The 12,835-nt window shown below is 57.6% G+C and overlaps 2 protein-coding genes across 3 annotated transcripts in view; both read right to left on the minus strand.

Moving 5' to 3' along the window:
- Nucleotides 1-12,835, minus strand: part of SFXN2 (sideroflexin 2) — a 139,897-nt gene that overhangs the window by 42,537 nt on the left and 84,525 nt on the right. The window lies entirely within an intron of this gene.
- The window catches only part of TRIM8 (tripartite motif containing 8), a 29,769-nt gene continuing 18,450 nt past the window's right edge, over nt 1,517-12,835 (minus strand). For both annotated transcript variants that reach the window (XM_075758026.1, XM_075758028.1), the window contains 5 exons: nt 6,015-6,110; nt 4,903-5,136; nt 4,513-4,544; nt 3,807-3,922; nt 1,517-3,086 (listed from right to left, as the gene is read on the minus strand). In XM_075758026.1, coding sequence (XP_075614141.1) covers nt 2,479-3,086; nt 3,807-3,922; nt 4,513-4,544; nt 4,903-5,136; nt 6,015-6,110 — 1,086 coding nt within the window. In that variant the 3' untranslated portion in view covers nt 1,517-2,478. The remainder of the gene's footprint in view (nt 3,087-3,806; nt 3,923-4,512; nt 4,545-4,902; nt 5,137-6,014; nt 6,111-12,835) is intronic.

Raw genomic sequence — 12,835 nt, forward strand, 5'->3', positions numbered from 1 at the left:
CCGTGGTGGGGACATGTCCCAAGCCCTCGGGCGTCACTCTGCAGGGTAGGGGCTGCGCCTGCGTCCCCCCATCTATAGGCAACAGGTGCTTTAATGCCCGCCCGGGGCCGCAGCTGCTCGCTCTCATGGGAGGAGGCAGCTGTGCCAAGGAGGAAGAGGAGGAGGAGGACAGCTGGGAGGGCAAACCTGGGGGCACTGAGCACAGAGGCCATGGCTGGGGAGCACCCTGGGGTGGGGAGTGGCCCTGGCTCTGCATTGGGGATCCCTCCTGGGACCCCCCATGGGGAGGAAGGTCACTCGTCTCGCACCACCTCAGTGTCCCCCTCACCACCGAGGCTCTCCGCCCCCGCAGCCAGCCAGGTGGACACAGAGGGGGGAGGCATCGCGGGGTCCCTGCGGCAGAGGCTGGGAGCATCCTGCTCCCTCCTGCTGCCCCAGGGCACTTTGCTTGTCACCGAGAAGCGAACCCCCAAATCTCCCAATGAATTGGGTGTTTGGGTGTTTCCTGAGGCATCTGAGCAGGACAGGGCTGGGACGAGCCCAGGAGGGCAGCGGGGATGAGCCACTGGCCTCTGCACCCTCGCACAGGGCAGCACCCACCTGAAGAGTGGCTGGGAGCACGCAGGGGCGGTGGGTGCTGGCTCCCCCGCCCAGCATCGCCTGGAAATGGGGCCCCATTTGCAAGGGATTTGCTGCCGCCTCCCTGGGGGTGGAAGGATGAGCTGGGTGCGAGGATCCCCCTCCCTTGGACCTGCTGCCCCCCCAGTTTCAGCTCATTGAGACTCTCTCCCCTTCCCGTTTCCCACCAAAGTGGCACAGGGGGAATCCAAACCGGAACAAAACTGGGGATGTTTTGCAACCAGGAAAAAAAATAAAGGAAACCAAGCCTGAAGAGAGTGATGGAAAAACCCTAATGCCTCTAAGACGCTGCTCTGCTTTATAAAGTCAGCCCCGTTTTCCCCAGATGAAGAGCTCGCCCCTGCACAGCCGCAGCCAGGCCAGCCCACAGCCCCACCGCACACCCTTGGCCAAGCACGGAGGGTCCCCAAAATGGCCTGGGGTGCTGCCAGCACTCACAGAACCCCATGGGGGAGCAGGGCTTTAGGTGGGGATGAAGCCTCGAGGGCCGGGTGCCGGGGCTGCGGCGTGGCCGGCACCGTGGATGCTGGCGGAGGCAGGAAAGCCACCGTCCCACAATGGGGATTGTTCTGGAGGCCGCGGGCAGGATGTGGCCCAGCCGGCTCCGCTCCTGACTCACATCCTTGCTGGCTGGGAGGGAGCCGGCAGAGAGCTGCGGCTCCGGCATCCCTCCCCACAGGGCTGGGGCGCAGGACGGGCGCTGGTGGGGACCCCCTCCCCAGGCGCGACCCACCACCACCCCATCCCCAAGCGGCTCCCTCCGAAAAATCCCCATCATCGGACCCGGGGAGCAGTTACTGGTTCCTTCCGAAGGCAGGTGGGAACCTCCCACCGGAGCTGGGGTCCCCCCGGGGAAGAGCTGCAGCAGAGCGAGGCGTTTGCACTAAGTGATCACATTTATTTGAATATTTTTTTTGTGTGTGTGTGTGTTCTAAAATCGGTTACAGAATAAATACCTGTGCCTTATAGCAGGAAGTCCACTTTTTTTTTATACAAAGTGCTTGTTACAGGAAGTTGCATCAGCGATACGCAGGAGGGGGATGCATTTCAGCCACGCTTCCCCTCCTGAAAACTAGAACAGATTTTATTTATTTATTTATTTATTCGTGTGTGTTTTTTTGTTTTTTTTTTTTAAAGTTTCTTTTCCCTTTTTTTTTTGTGCATTAAATTTCCTGCCATTGTGTATTTACAAATCTCTGAAAGAAGGAAAAAAAAAATGCCAATATGCATGAGAAGTGGCCTCGTAACACAAAAAAAAAAAAAATCAGCCTTTAAAAAAAAAAAGGTAACAAACCCAAAATCTACAAGTATCGTTTCATACTGAATCAATGATAAGATTTTTTTCTTTTTTTCTTTTTAAAAAGGGAAAGAGAGGGGTGGGGAAAGGGAAAAAACTGAACCAAACCAGAAAAAATGAACTTGGAGAAATGGAAAGAGAGAAGGTGCCATTGTCCCTTCTGAAGTTTTCCAAAGGCAGAGAGGAGCGAGGAAGAGCGCAACGCACAGACCCAGACGCCCAACTGAAATCCCCATCAATTTCTTCTCGGTAATTTCTCCCTCGTCTTTTCCCAGCGAGGGGGAGGAAGGACTTTCCAAAATTAAATTAAAAAAAGGAATTAAAAGGAAAAAAAACATTATTATTTTGTTTTAAAAGGATTAAAAAAAAAAAAGAGAGATGAGAGAACAACCCTCCCCAAAATCCTGGAGAGGCATGAGGTGGGGAAAAAAATTGGGTTTGATTTAGAAGGGGAAAAAAAAAAAAAAAAAGAAAAGCCAAACCAAACCAGACTTTTCTCTCCGAACGTGTCATCGAGCGGGACTCTCCGGAGAGTGTGATGGTTAACTGGTGACGTAGTGTTTCGCCGACGGCTGGCCGTAGACCCTATAGAAATCCTGCCGCCCGTGCTGCTGGGATGCGTCAATCCATTCCCTCACGGCAAGTCCTGGGAGCGACTGGGGGACGGCGGGGGCGGGCGGCAGCGGGTGGGAGTACTCCTGCGAGGAGACCGTCCAGGGGAAGTGCCCCGACCGCGGGTAGGGCTGGTGCCCGCTGTGGTTGGACACGGAGGAACAGTAACAGTTATCCACGGAGCAGACGAGGATTTTGCGCCCGCCGTACTGGGAGAGCACAGACTGCTGAGATGACGTGGTGTTGGGGTAGTGAGATGGGTTGAAGACGGAGCCCGAGTGCACCGGCTGCGGGCCGCTGGGAAGTCCAACTATGTGCTGCGTGGAGCTACAAGGCACCATGGCTTGTGCGGACTGCCCCTCGCCAGCCGAAGCGCCCTGGCTCATGTACTGGCTCGCCACAGTCCCAGATGATGGCTCGAGGAAGCTGCCCTCAGGGAAGGCGGTGGAGTGCTTGCGCTTCTCCGCGCCGGAGTTGCTGACGGTGCAGGGGTACATGGGGATGCTCTGCAGGAAGGGGACAGGGGTGCTCAGAGGACCTGTGGAGGGGAACAGGAGAGAGAGACTGTGTCAGGCGTGGCATGGCCCAGCTCCAGGGTGCTCCGGCCGCTGGTCCGAACTGGCAGTGAAGCCTCGAGACCCGTGCTCCAGCCTGGTGCGAGCAGAGGGCTCCCCAGCCTGCCCCACCAGCGGCGAACTGGGCACACAGCCGTACGCAGGTGAATTTGCAGGTTCTGTTCTGGGACCTTGCCAGCAGGCTTGGAGCAGCCCCAAGCGCTGCTCTGCCAACACGTGCGCAGGCTGAGCCCATGCACAGCTCATGGCCACAGTCCGTAACAGGATGAGAGCAGGACAGCCTGGGTCCCAAACCCAAATTCGCAAGGAGAGAGGACTGGGAAGCCTCCGCAGGATGTGGTCTGCTCTCAGGAATGGGCTGGGGGCTGCAGGACCACGCTGTCCCCTGGCTGTCCCTGCCCATGCGCTGACCCCCATCCTTCCACTGACTTTTCCTGCTGATGGCCAGCCCCCCTGCTGTGTCACCCCAAAACACAGCCTTTCCACAAGCCAAGGGAAATATCCTGGGGATAGCCAGGAACTGGCCTCACAGCACCTCTATGCCCTGACCCAGCTGACCACAGGGGTTTGCAGGGGTCCCTGCACCCTTTTGTACTGGGATCTGCAGGGCACCCAGCTATGGATACAGGAGGTAGCAAGGTCCCGTGCCCCACGCCCCCCAGCACCCCTCAGGCTTCACCCACCTTCCAGCAACTTCCTGAGCTGCTTCTCCTTCTTGGCGATCTCGTTCAGGAAGAGCTTGGAGTTGAGGTGGCCGATTTTGGGTGGGGGCAGGCTGCCACCTGTACAGTTCTGGGTCCTGTTGGCGACCGTCGGCAGAGAGAGGCGGGAGGGACAAGGTACACTCAGGGGAGGGTCAGACAGATCCTTCCCCCGCACCCTCCCAGTGTCAAACCCCTTCCCTAGGGCAGCAGTGTGGAGGGCAGCAGGGAACTGGCTCGCTCTGATGGGCAGGACCTTCCCTGTCCAGCTTTGCTGTGAACGTCCAGTGCCAGGGCGCACCTCCCACAGCCCATGTCCCTCCCACGCGCATTGCCACCCCAGCTCGCCCCAGCTCTGCTAGCGCTGGCTGTAACCCCCTGCCCTGCCTCTGCCCCAGCAGAGCCGGACTGCGCCCTGCACCCCAACCCACTGGTCCCATCCTGGCTGTGTCCCAGCTCTGCTCTCCCACAAACACACTGTTGTTTCCCCTAGTCCAAGGGGAGGACTTGATTCAATGGCCCCAGGAGGGGATTTTTCATCCTCTCAGAGAGGGAAACTGAGGCACAGAGCACGCCTCTCCCAGGCCCTGCAGCATCCCTGGCCCTGCCTCTCCTCCGGACACTGTGCTGCTGCCGCCCCCGTGACAGCCCCCCTTCCCCCCGAGCACGCCTGCCCCGCTGCACTTACCTGTCCATTAAGATTTTCACAGACTTGGTGTTCTAGGAGGGGAAGGAGAAGCCCTGGTCAGTAAGGACAGTCCCTGTTCCAGTGATCACCTCCCTTTTCGGTGTCACCTTCCACAGCCCCCAGGAGGGAGCAGGCTGCCCAGGGGTGCCGAGCCCCCTCTTCCCTCCTGGCACAGGCTGCTCCAGCCCCATCTCCAGCTGCAGCATCTCTATGAGGCCAAGGCCAGAGCGCTGAGCCTGCCCCGCTCCTCCTTGCCTTCCCCCACTGCCAAGCTCTCTGGAGGCACCAACAAGTCCCTGTCGGTGCCCTCAGCTCGCTCCACAATGCTCCCTACACAACCAGACCTCCCCCTGGCCCCGTCCCACCCCCAGCATGGGCAGCTCATCTCACCTTCATGAAGTTGATGTCCTCGGTTTTGTCGAACATGACCTGGACAGAGCTGAGGAGCTTCTTGGCCTCCTGCATGCGCTCGTTGAGGTGCAGGACCTGGGCTGCATTCTCGTTGCAGAACTTGGCCTGGGCCTTGTCCAGGATCTCCATGGTCTTCCGCAAGTCCTCATCCAAGATCTGGTGCATCTTCTCGTACTGCAGGCGCACCTCATCCTTCAGCTGGCTCACCTTCTCCTGGGGGAGAGGAGCAGGGTCAGCCCCTCTGCGCCCTCCAACCTCCGCCGTAATGTCCCAGGACACCTGGGTCCTTTCCCCAGCAGGGGTGGGTGCGACCCGAGCGCTGCACCACAGCTCTGCTCTCCTGCAATGCCCACACAGACCAACCTGTGGTCAGCTGCCACATGGGACCCCAACGTGTTGGTAGACCCACCAGGGCCACTGCAGAGGTTCAGCTGATCCAGCGGATCCCCTGGACCTACCTCCTGGGGTCTAGGCGGGGATCACCATTAGGAAAGCTAACGCCAAGCAAGAACCTGCTACACCACCAAGGGAGGTGTTGCTCCCTTGAAAAACCCTGCCCATCCTCACCATCATCCCCACCCCAGACTGGGGTCACATCATGCTCCAGAACCCTTCCCTCCACGCTCTGGGAGGCCAAGAGGCTTTAAGGACCATGAGCTGATCTTCTTTTACCTGTGTCCCAGCAAACACTCACTTGCATCTCTTTCACCTCCTGGGTATTTCAGGAGTTTATTCGGGGGTGTCCCATCTCCACACCCTCCCCTCCCACTCAGGATGAAGCAGGTGGCCCAAGGAAGGCTGTGCTGAGCTGAAGCAGGGGGGGACATACCTGATATTTAAGGATAGCCTCATTCCTTGCCTCCCAACTCACCCCAGGACCCATGAGGCTGTAGGGCAGCCCACATTTCATCTCCCAAAAGTACAACTTGCCAGGACAGGAATGGAGATGGCAGGTCTGGCTGGCTGCCCTTCCCCTGTGTGTCCTCCCTCCTCTCTGCCCACTCGGCTCCTACGCCCTGGGAGCCTGTCCCCATTGCGCCATGGGGTGACAGTCCCCGGGGCTGGCCACAGCAGGGTGAAGCACCAGTTACCTCAACCAGCCGCTTGTCCGATTCCAGCTTGTAGAGCTGCTCTTCGATGTCTTGCTCCCGCTCCTCCAGGCGGTCCTGCTGCTTCATCAGCATCTTCTGCAGAAAAGACAGAAAAGCATCCGTCAGAGCCTGACAGCCACACGCACCGGGAAGCTTCGGTGCCGCCCGTACCAGCTCTTCCCACACGGTTTGGAGGGGACAGGGCTTTTTCCTGGCAGGATGGCATCACCGAGCTGAAAGCCCACACGTGGCTGGTGGAGGTGGAAACCTCGCTATTTCAATGGCCACGCTGGGGCCATGTGTGCTGGGCTGCCTTATTAGCTGGGGATCTTGATTTGGGTCCCCTGGATGGGGGCACCCCCTTGCAAAGTCTTGGGGACCCTGGGGGACACACGGAGAGGCTCGTCTCCCACTATGGCAGCACCGTTTCCAGGCCCATCACCCATCGCTGGCAGGCTCCCGCGAGACATCGCCACCCCCCTCGCGCCCCTGTATGCCACGCCAAATCCTTTCTCCCTTCCCCGCCTCCGTGACAAGCCCCAGAGCCAGCATCAGCGTAATCAGAAGGGACAGAGAGAGGAGGAACAGAGCCTCCCCCCATCATGCTGCCAGCCCCCGGCCCCCACTCCTCGGGGCTGGGGCTGGGCCATCAGCCCAGTAACTGGGACAAAACCTTATCCCCAGCTTTCAGCGCAAGCGCCTTGCTCCTGCACGCTTCTCCAGCCAGGATGAAAGCCACTACTCATGAGAGAAGAGCTCCGTCCCTGCAAGCAGGGGCAGCGTTTCCCAAAACATCCGTCAAAATCAACTCCTAATTTCCACCCCCAGGCAAAAATTTTTCCCAGGGAAAAACCTCCACACCGGCGGGGCGAGGAGGAGGGCTTCGCCTGGCATGGAGACACGGCGTTAGAGACACTCAATGACGGGGGGGAGATGGGAAGAAACCAGCAGCGAGGATGAATTTCGAGGGGATTATTGCTATTATAAACTGCCGCTCGGGGATTTATAATCAAGTAATTAATTCCTGGACGAGGCGGGAGGGGGAGGGTGGCAGAGGCGCTGCCGGGATTAATTGCATTGCAGGGAAAGGCTGTCACCTCCGACTCAATTCGGGAGCAGGAATGCGAAGCCTCCTCCCTCCTGTTGTTTTTCTTAAGGTCTCGGGCACCTCCAGCCTCACGGCCACTGGGCTCCTACCACTAATAATAACAAGGAGCTAAAAAAACACATCTTCCCACTCACAGTCGCACTCCACATGCGCACCTGGTGCCCACGCGTGTGCACCCACCCATGCACATGCACACAGATGAACACACAGACAGCACATCCACTGAAAGAGGGTCTGAAGGGCAGCAACAGTGGCACAGACCCCCAGGCGTGGGGTGGACATTTGCTGGCATGTGCGTGCAGAAACACACAGGCCTGCAAGCATCAAAGGGCATCACCGCTGCTGCTGGTTTTAAGACCAGCTGAATAGGCGGGAACGTCCACATGGAGAAAGATTTGATGCATATATTAAAGATCTCCTTTTTTTCATCCTAAAAGGGTCATTATTTGCACTGCTGCAGTGCCGGGAGGCTGCAACCTGCTCCTGAGTTAAATACGGTGGGAAATGAGCTCCAGAGTTGCTTCCTTGGTGAGAGCCAAGGGCACAGGCAGGAACCGTGTCCCAGGTCCTGTGCCGGCAGCCAGGCCAGGCTGCGGGGCTACTGGCGGCTTTGCTGGCGGCTCAGCTGGGGTTTTGGGTCCAGCACTGGGCAGAGCTGTGGGCAGCCCCATGCAGCCAGGCAGAGGGGCAGCGAGCAGCAACCTGCTCTGGCAGCAGCGCAGGCAGGTGCACATCAACCCAACTTGCTCCCAAGCACCACTGACTGAAAACATGGTTTGCAACATCCCTCTCTGTGGGCCTGGTGTGGAGCAGAGAGTGCCTGGCTCTGGCATTCGCAGGCTGGAATTTCCCCACTGAAAGTGCAGTCGACTAATGGGAAAGCCACCCAGTCCAGGGAAGTAGATACCTTCCCGCATCCCTGCTTGCAGGAGGCCAGTTCAGCCTGGGAGCCGGGGCAGCATAGGCTGAGTTTCTTGCTCTCCAAGCTGGAGAGCCAAAAGACACAGTGAGCCTTTGCACCAAGCCCTTCCCTACACCTCCCTCCCTGCTGGCAGAGATTCCCTGTCTCCACCATGAGCAGCCAGACCCACCCCCACACCAGCCCACTGCAAGGACGGCCGAGTCCTGCAGAGTCGCCGGGAGCAGCGGGGTCCCCTGCCCGCCTTCCCCAGCTGCCAGCTGGGGCAGGGATGGGGAAAAAACGCAGGACAGGATCCAAGGCCCGCAGCTCACCGGGCAGAGGCCAAATCCCCATCCCACCTCGGCATATGCATCAGGCGTCCGACATGGGGCCACCCCGAGGTAGCCCCTGCTCTTCCCCCCCGATGCTGCCGGGGTGCTCTTGCGGGGAAAAGCAAGGTTTCCCATCGCTGCCAGATTCTGGGCAGGCAGAGGCCACCCTGCCAGCCCCACCAGTGTAAGGGACCCCGAGGGATGAACCAAACAGCCCTGGACATGCACGTACCATCGTCCCCTTCCTGCTGCCCTGCAGCTGCTGTGGCAGAGCTGCCAACCTTTGTGTTTTGTAACAAACCTCACAGTGCTCCGCTCCTGGAATCATACAAGTATGTGAAATCACAAATATATACGTAAATAAATGCATAAAAATAACTTTTTTATATATGTAAGTTAATTTAATAGCCACTCACAGCTGGAAAAAGTAACCAAAATCCAACCTAAAGCCATAGAAATCAGAGAGAATGGAGGACATGCAGTGTTTTCTTTAAATCTCACATTTGAGCTACTGTCTTGATTTTAGGGCGATTTAAAAACCATACATGCCTGGGATTGCAGCAGGATGGGAGGACTTTTCACCCACGGCAACTGAAACTTTAACAGGACACACGGGTATGAACTACCCCTTCTGGCACCAAGGGGCGAAATCTCATTGTCTCTGCAGCACAAGCTGAATTCCTTAGGTATTTTGAAAAGGAAAATATATCCCTTCCTTTCCATCCCCTCCCAAATCTGGTATTTCTGAAGTCATGAACTCCTCCTCCTCCAGGATCAGAATTTCTCAGGGTAATTTCTCATATTTCGTGCATGACCTTGATGCTGGGAGAACCACAGCTCCGTCCGTAAAAGCACCCTTCCCAGGCTCCAAGCAACTCCGTGATCCCAGTTTGTCTTTTCTGAGACACGCCGCCCGTTTGCAAAATGACCACCAAAACCGCTCTGTATTCCAACACTAGCTGAGAGTGGACTCATCTAATTAATTAATAAGTTAATCTGTGGCTGGGGTAAGTGGCTGGTCCACCCCAACCCCGCAGGCCCCAGCGAGATGGGGCTAGCTGCTGGACATGTTTATTTTGATGGAGTTGCAAGTAATCTCCCCCCTCCTCATGGAAAAAAATAAAACAGGGAGGGAAGGTTGAGCCCTAAGAGAGGTTACTGGGGTTCTCTGCAAACATGCCATGGGCATCAACCCTGCGCAGGAGCAGGACCGCTGAAGGTGGACGGAGAAACAAGCAGAGGTTATCCTTTGCTTACTGATCAGGAGCCCCACTGCTGGCAGAGCAGGGTGCATCCCAGGGAGCAATCGTGGCAAGTCGGGTTGGGTTTGGGGTACTGAGGTCACGCACTGGGAGAGAAATGCTACCTGGAAGGTCATCTCTGTGAGAAGCAAAGCAAGTGCTGCAAAGTCTCATTCCAGAGAGGACACGCACAGCTGCTCTCTGTGGGATCATGCCGGGGAAAGGCTTGCTTGACCATCAATATCTGCCCAATGCTTGCTGGGAGGAAACCACCACCTGGGAAACCACCCTTGCCCAGCATACACTCAGTGCGTCTCCCAGTCCGTCCCCCTCAACGTGCATGTGGGCAGCTCTGCACTGGCCCCACTCCCAAATGCCGCTTCAGCATGGGATACATCCACCTCTCCAGGCAGAGGACAGGAGAACTTCTGCTGGAGGACAGGGCTGCCCCAACAGAGCGAACTTCTGCAAGATTAAATGCCTGCAGCTGCAAGACAGAAAGATGGTCATAAAGAGTTTAATAGCTCAGACAATACAGGGCATCTGGGCTCCTCATCCGAGAGTCATTACAGGGGTGCAGCACCACAAGCCTCGACTGTATTACACACACAGGTCCAGCTCAGCCAGCCAGGCAACTCCCCACTGCAAAGGGGGGCACTGGAGTGTGGGCAGGAGCTCACACCCACCCGAGACCTCCCAGGTAGGGAGAAAGCTGTGGGCAAGATGTCTCCCTGGATTTTCTTAGGCTGGTCTCACCACTGTTCTCTCACAGAGGACAGGGTTATTAAGTCTGTGGTTGCTGCTGAGCCCATGGTAATGGTGGATTATCCCCCTGGCCCACCTGGAGCCCAGTGCTCCCCTCATCTCCCTTTGAAGCCCCGAGCAGCCCGTGGCCCTGGGGATGGTACCGGGGCAGCAAAATACCATAACATGCCCCACAGTTTTGCCTGCTCCAAGGATGGCCAGGGTCCCTGCGTGCCTCCTGGGGAGAGCGGGCAGCATCCCTTCCCTGGGGGCTTGAGCTCTCGCCAGCCCCTGCCTGACTCCCAGTGGGATCGGGAAGGAGCCTGGCAGCTTCACCAAAGCCAGAGAGGTGCCCACGACCCGCTGAGCAGCTCTGGTTTTAAATGAGAGCAGGAGCAGTGAAAAGCCTTGCTGTGTTAATGGGGGAAATGAAGCCCATGGAGCTTCTCTGATGTCTAATAAGCGCTGTGCATCCTTCAGGGCTGTTCCTCCGGAAAGAGCAACCACATCCCCACACACTGACCTGCAGGACACTTGCAGGATGCTAATTCCCAATAAACTGGGCTGAAACCCGCCACAGGTTTGGAGGGTATTACAGGACGGCAGGTGGACAAAGCGCAAGAGCGCACATCCCTCCTTCCCGTAGGAAACTGGGGGGGAGCAGAGTGCCAGACTGCCCCACAGAGTGCCTTTAACTGCAGCTGGACGGCTGGCCCAGGACAGGCGTGCTCGCTTCTCTGCCTCCCTCCTTCCTTCTCCTCTGTGCCCGGGCCTTCCCCTCGCCGCCAAATCCCAGCCGCTGAGTGAATAAGGACATTGTTTGCAGCCACCGGAAAGGCAGAACAGAGGGAGCAGCTCGGAGCATGAGGGGGAGGAAGGGCGAGGAGGAGGAGGAGGAGGAAGGTGGAACCGGAGCAAGGAAGCCGTGAAGGGCAGATGCCTGTCGCGGGAATGGCTCCAGACACCTGCAGCTCAGCCCAGGGACTGGGATCAAGGGCCCCCATTGAGACCCACGTCCCGGCACATTGCTGGAGACAGGCCTGAAGTCACAGCGATTGAATTTTAATGCACCGAAAGCCCTGGACTGAGGAGGCGAACGCAACCTTTCGCCTCCACACACCTCCCACTTGCTGACTTCCTGTTCCCCAGCCCTGCTCCACCATCAGCTGGCCAGTTTTCTGAGAAAAACCCACACGATGAGCTATTCTCATCCCTCCTGAAAGCGTCCCCCCACCTGCCAACACACCGGCACCTTGACACCATGTGGCTCTGGGGCATGGCACCCCAGTAACCCCCAAAACCAGGATCTCAAACCATGAGATCTTGCACTGCCGCAGCCTGAGGGGACCAGTCCCCGCAGCCAAACCCCCTGAAGCATCCTCCCAGCCCCTGCTATGGTCTCCTGCTGACCAGACCCAGGCAAAAGCAGCTCTTTCAAACTCCCCGTGGCCCCCGCAGCATTCACAAGAGGCTGATCCGCTTACAGGGACAGGAAGGAAATGTTTTCTAGTTGGGGTTTCATCTTGCACACATTTACAGTAAGCACCAGGCAGGAGGGGAGGTCTCAGGCCGGAGCAGGAGGCCTCACCTCCCCCAGCTGGCATGGGGCACACACATGCTGCTCCGGAGTTTGGCTTTTCTCATGGTGCTCCCTGCACAGAGATTGGGCTGGTTTATCCCCAGCAGGGGAAGGAAGAGGGGAGGGGAACAGTCTCCGGGATATTAATAGGTGCCCTTGCTAGGAAGGGATGGGAACAGCAGCCACACAGTGCACGGACATCAAAGAGACCCCCTTGCTAGCATCTCCCTTTGAGCACCAGGAGAGCTGGTGCTTCACAAAAAAGAGCTGGCAGCCGAATATCCATTGCCAACTTTGGGGAAAGAGGATGCAAGGTGCCTCTTGCAAGAGCAGCTCTCTGCCCTGTTCTCATGCCAGGCCTGGTGGAGATACCTCCTGCCTGTCCCCATCTTCCTGTGAGACGGTGTCTGGTCTCCGAGCCCTTCCCAGGATTCTGGGGAGGAGAAACCATCAGGCTAAGCTCCATGTCCCACCTCCACTGGCTACCCCAGATGCAAAGCCCTATGTCCCAGTTCCACTGGTTACCCCAAATGCAAAGCCCATGTCCCACCACCAATGCCCACCCCAGCACGGGGCATCCCCACAGCTATGGCACACAGCAGCCGGAGGTTTCCTCCGAGCCACGACTCACGGCTGCTCAGCGGTATTCAGGTCAGCCCTTGACTCTGTGGCACGCTGCGATTGTAAGCACGGCAGACCACACTCCTCCACACGGCCTTACACCAGCAGATCTTGGACTGCTGTGGGGCCGTGCCAGTGCCCACAGCCTGGGTCAGCTCTTCCCCTTGTTTACACCCGGTAGAAAGGAAGAACTCTTTAGTAAGGGGAAAATACAAGGCATTGTGTTGCATGAGGCCAGCAGTGGGATTTCTGGAGGCCAGGAAACAGGGACCTATTCTCCATCAAAAAGCGACCT

Source organism: Balearica regulorum, chromosome 7 (assembly GCF_011004875.1).
Source record: "Balearica regulorum gibbericeps isolate bBalReg1 chromosome 7, bBalReg1.pri, whole genome shotgun sequence".
Taxonomy (NCBI): Eukaryota; Metazoa; Chordata; class Aves; order Gruiformes; family Gruidae; genus Balearica; species Balearica regulorum.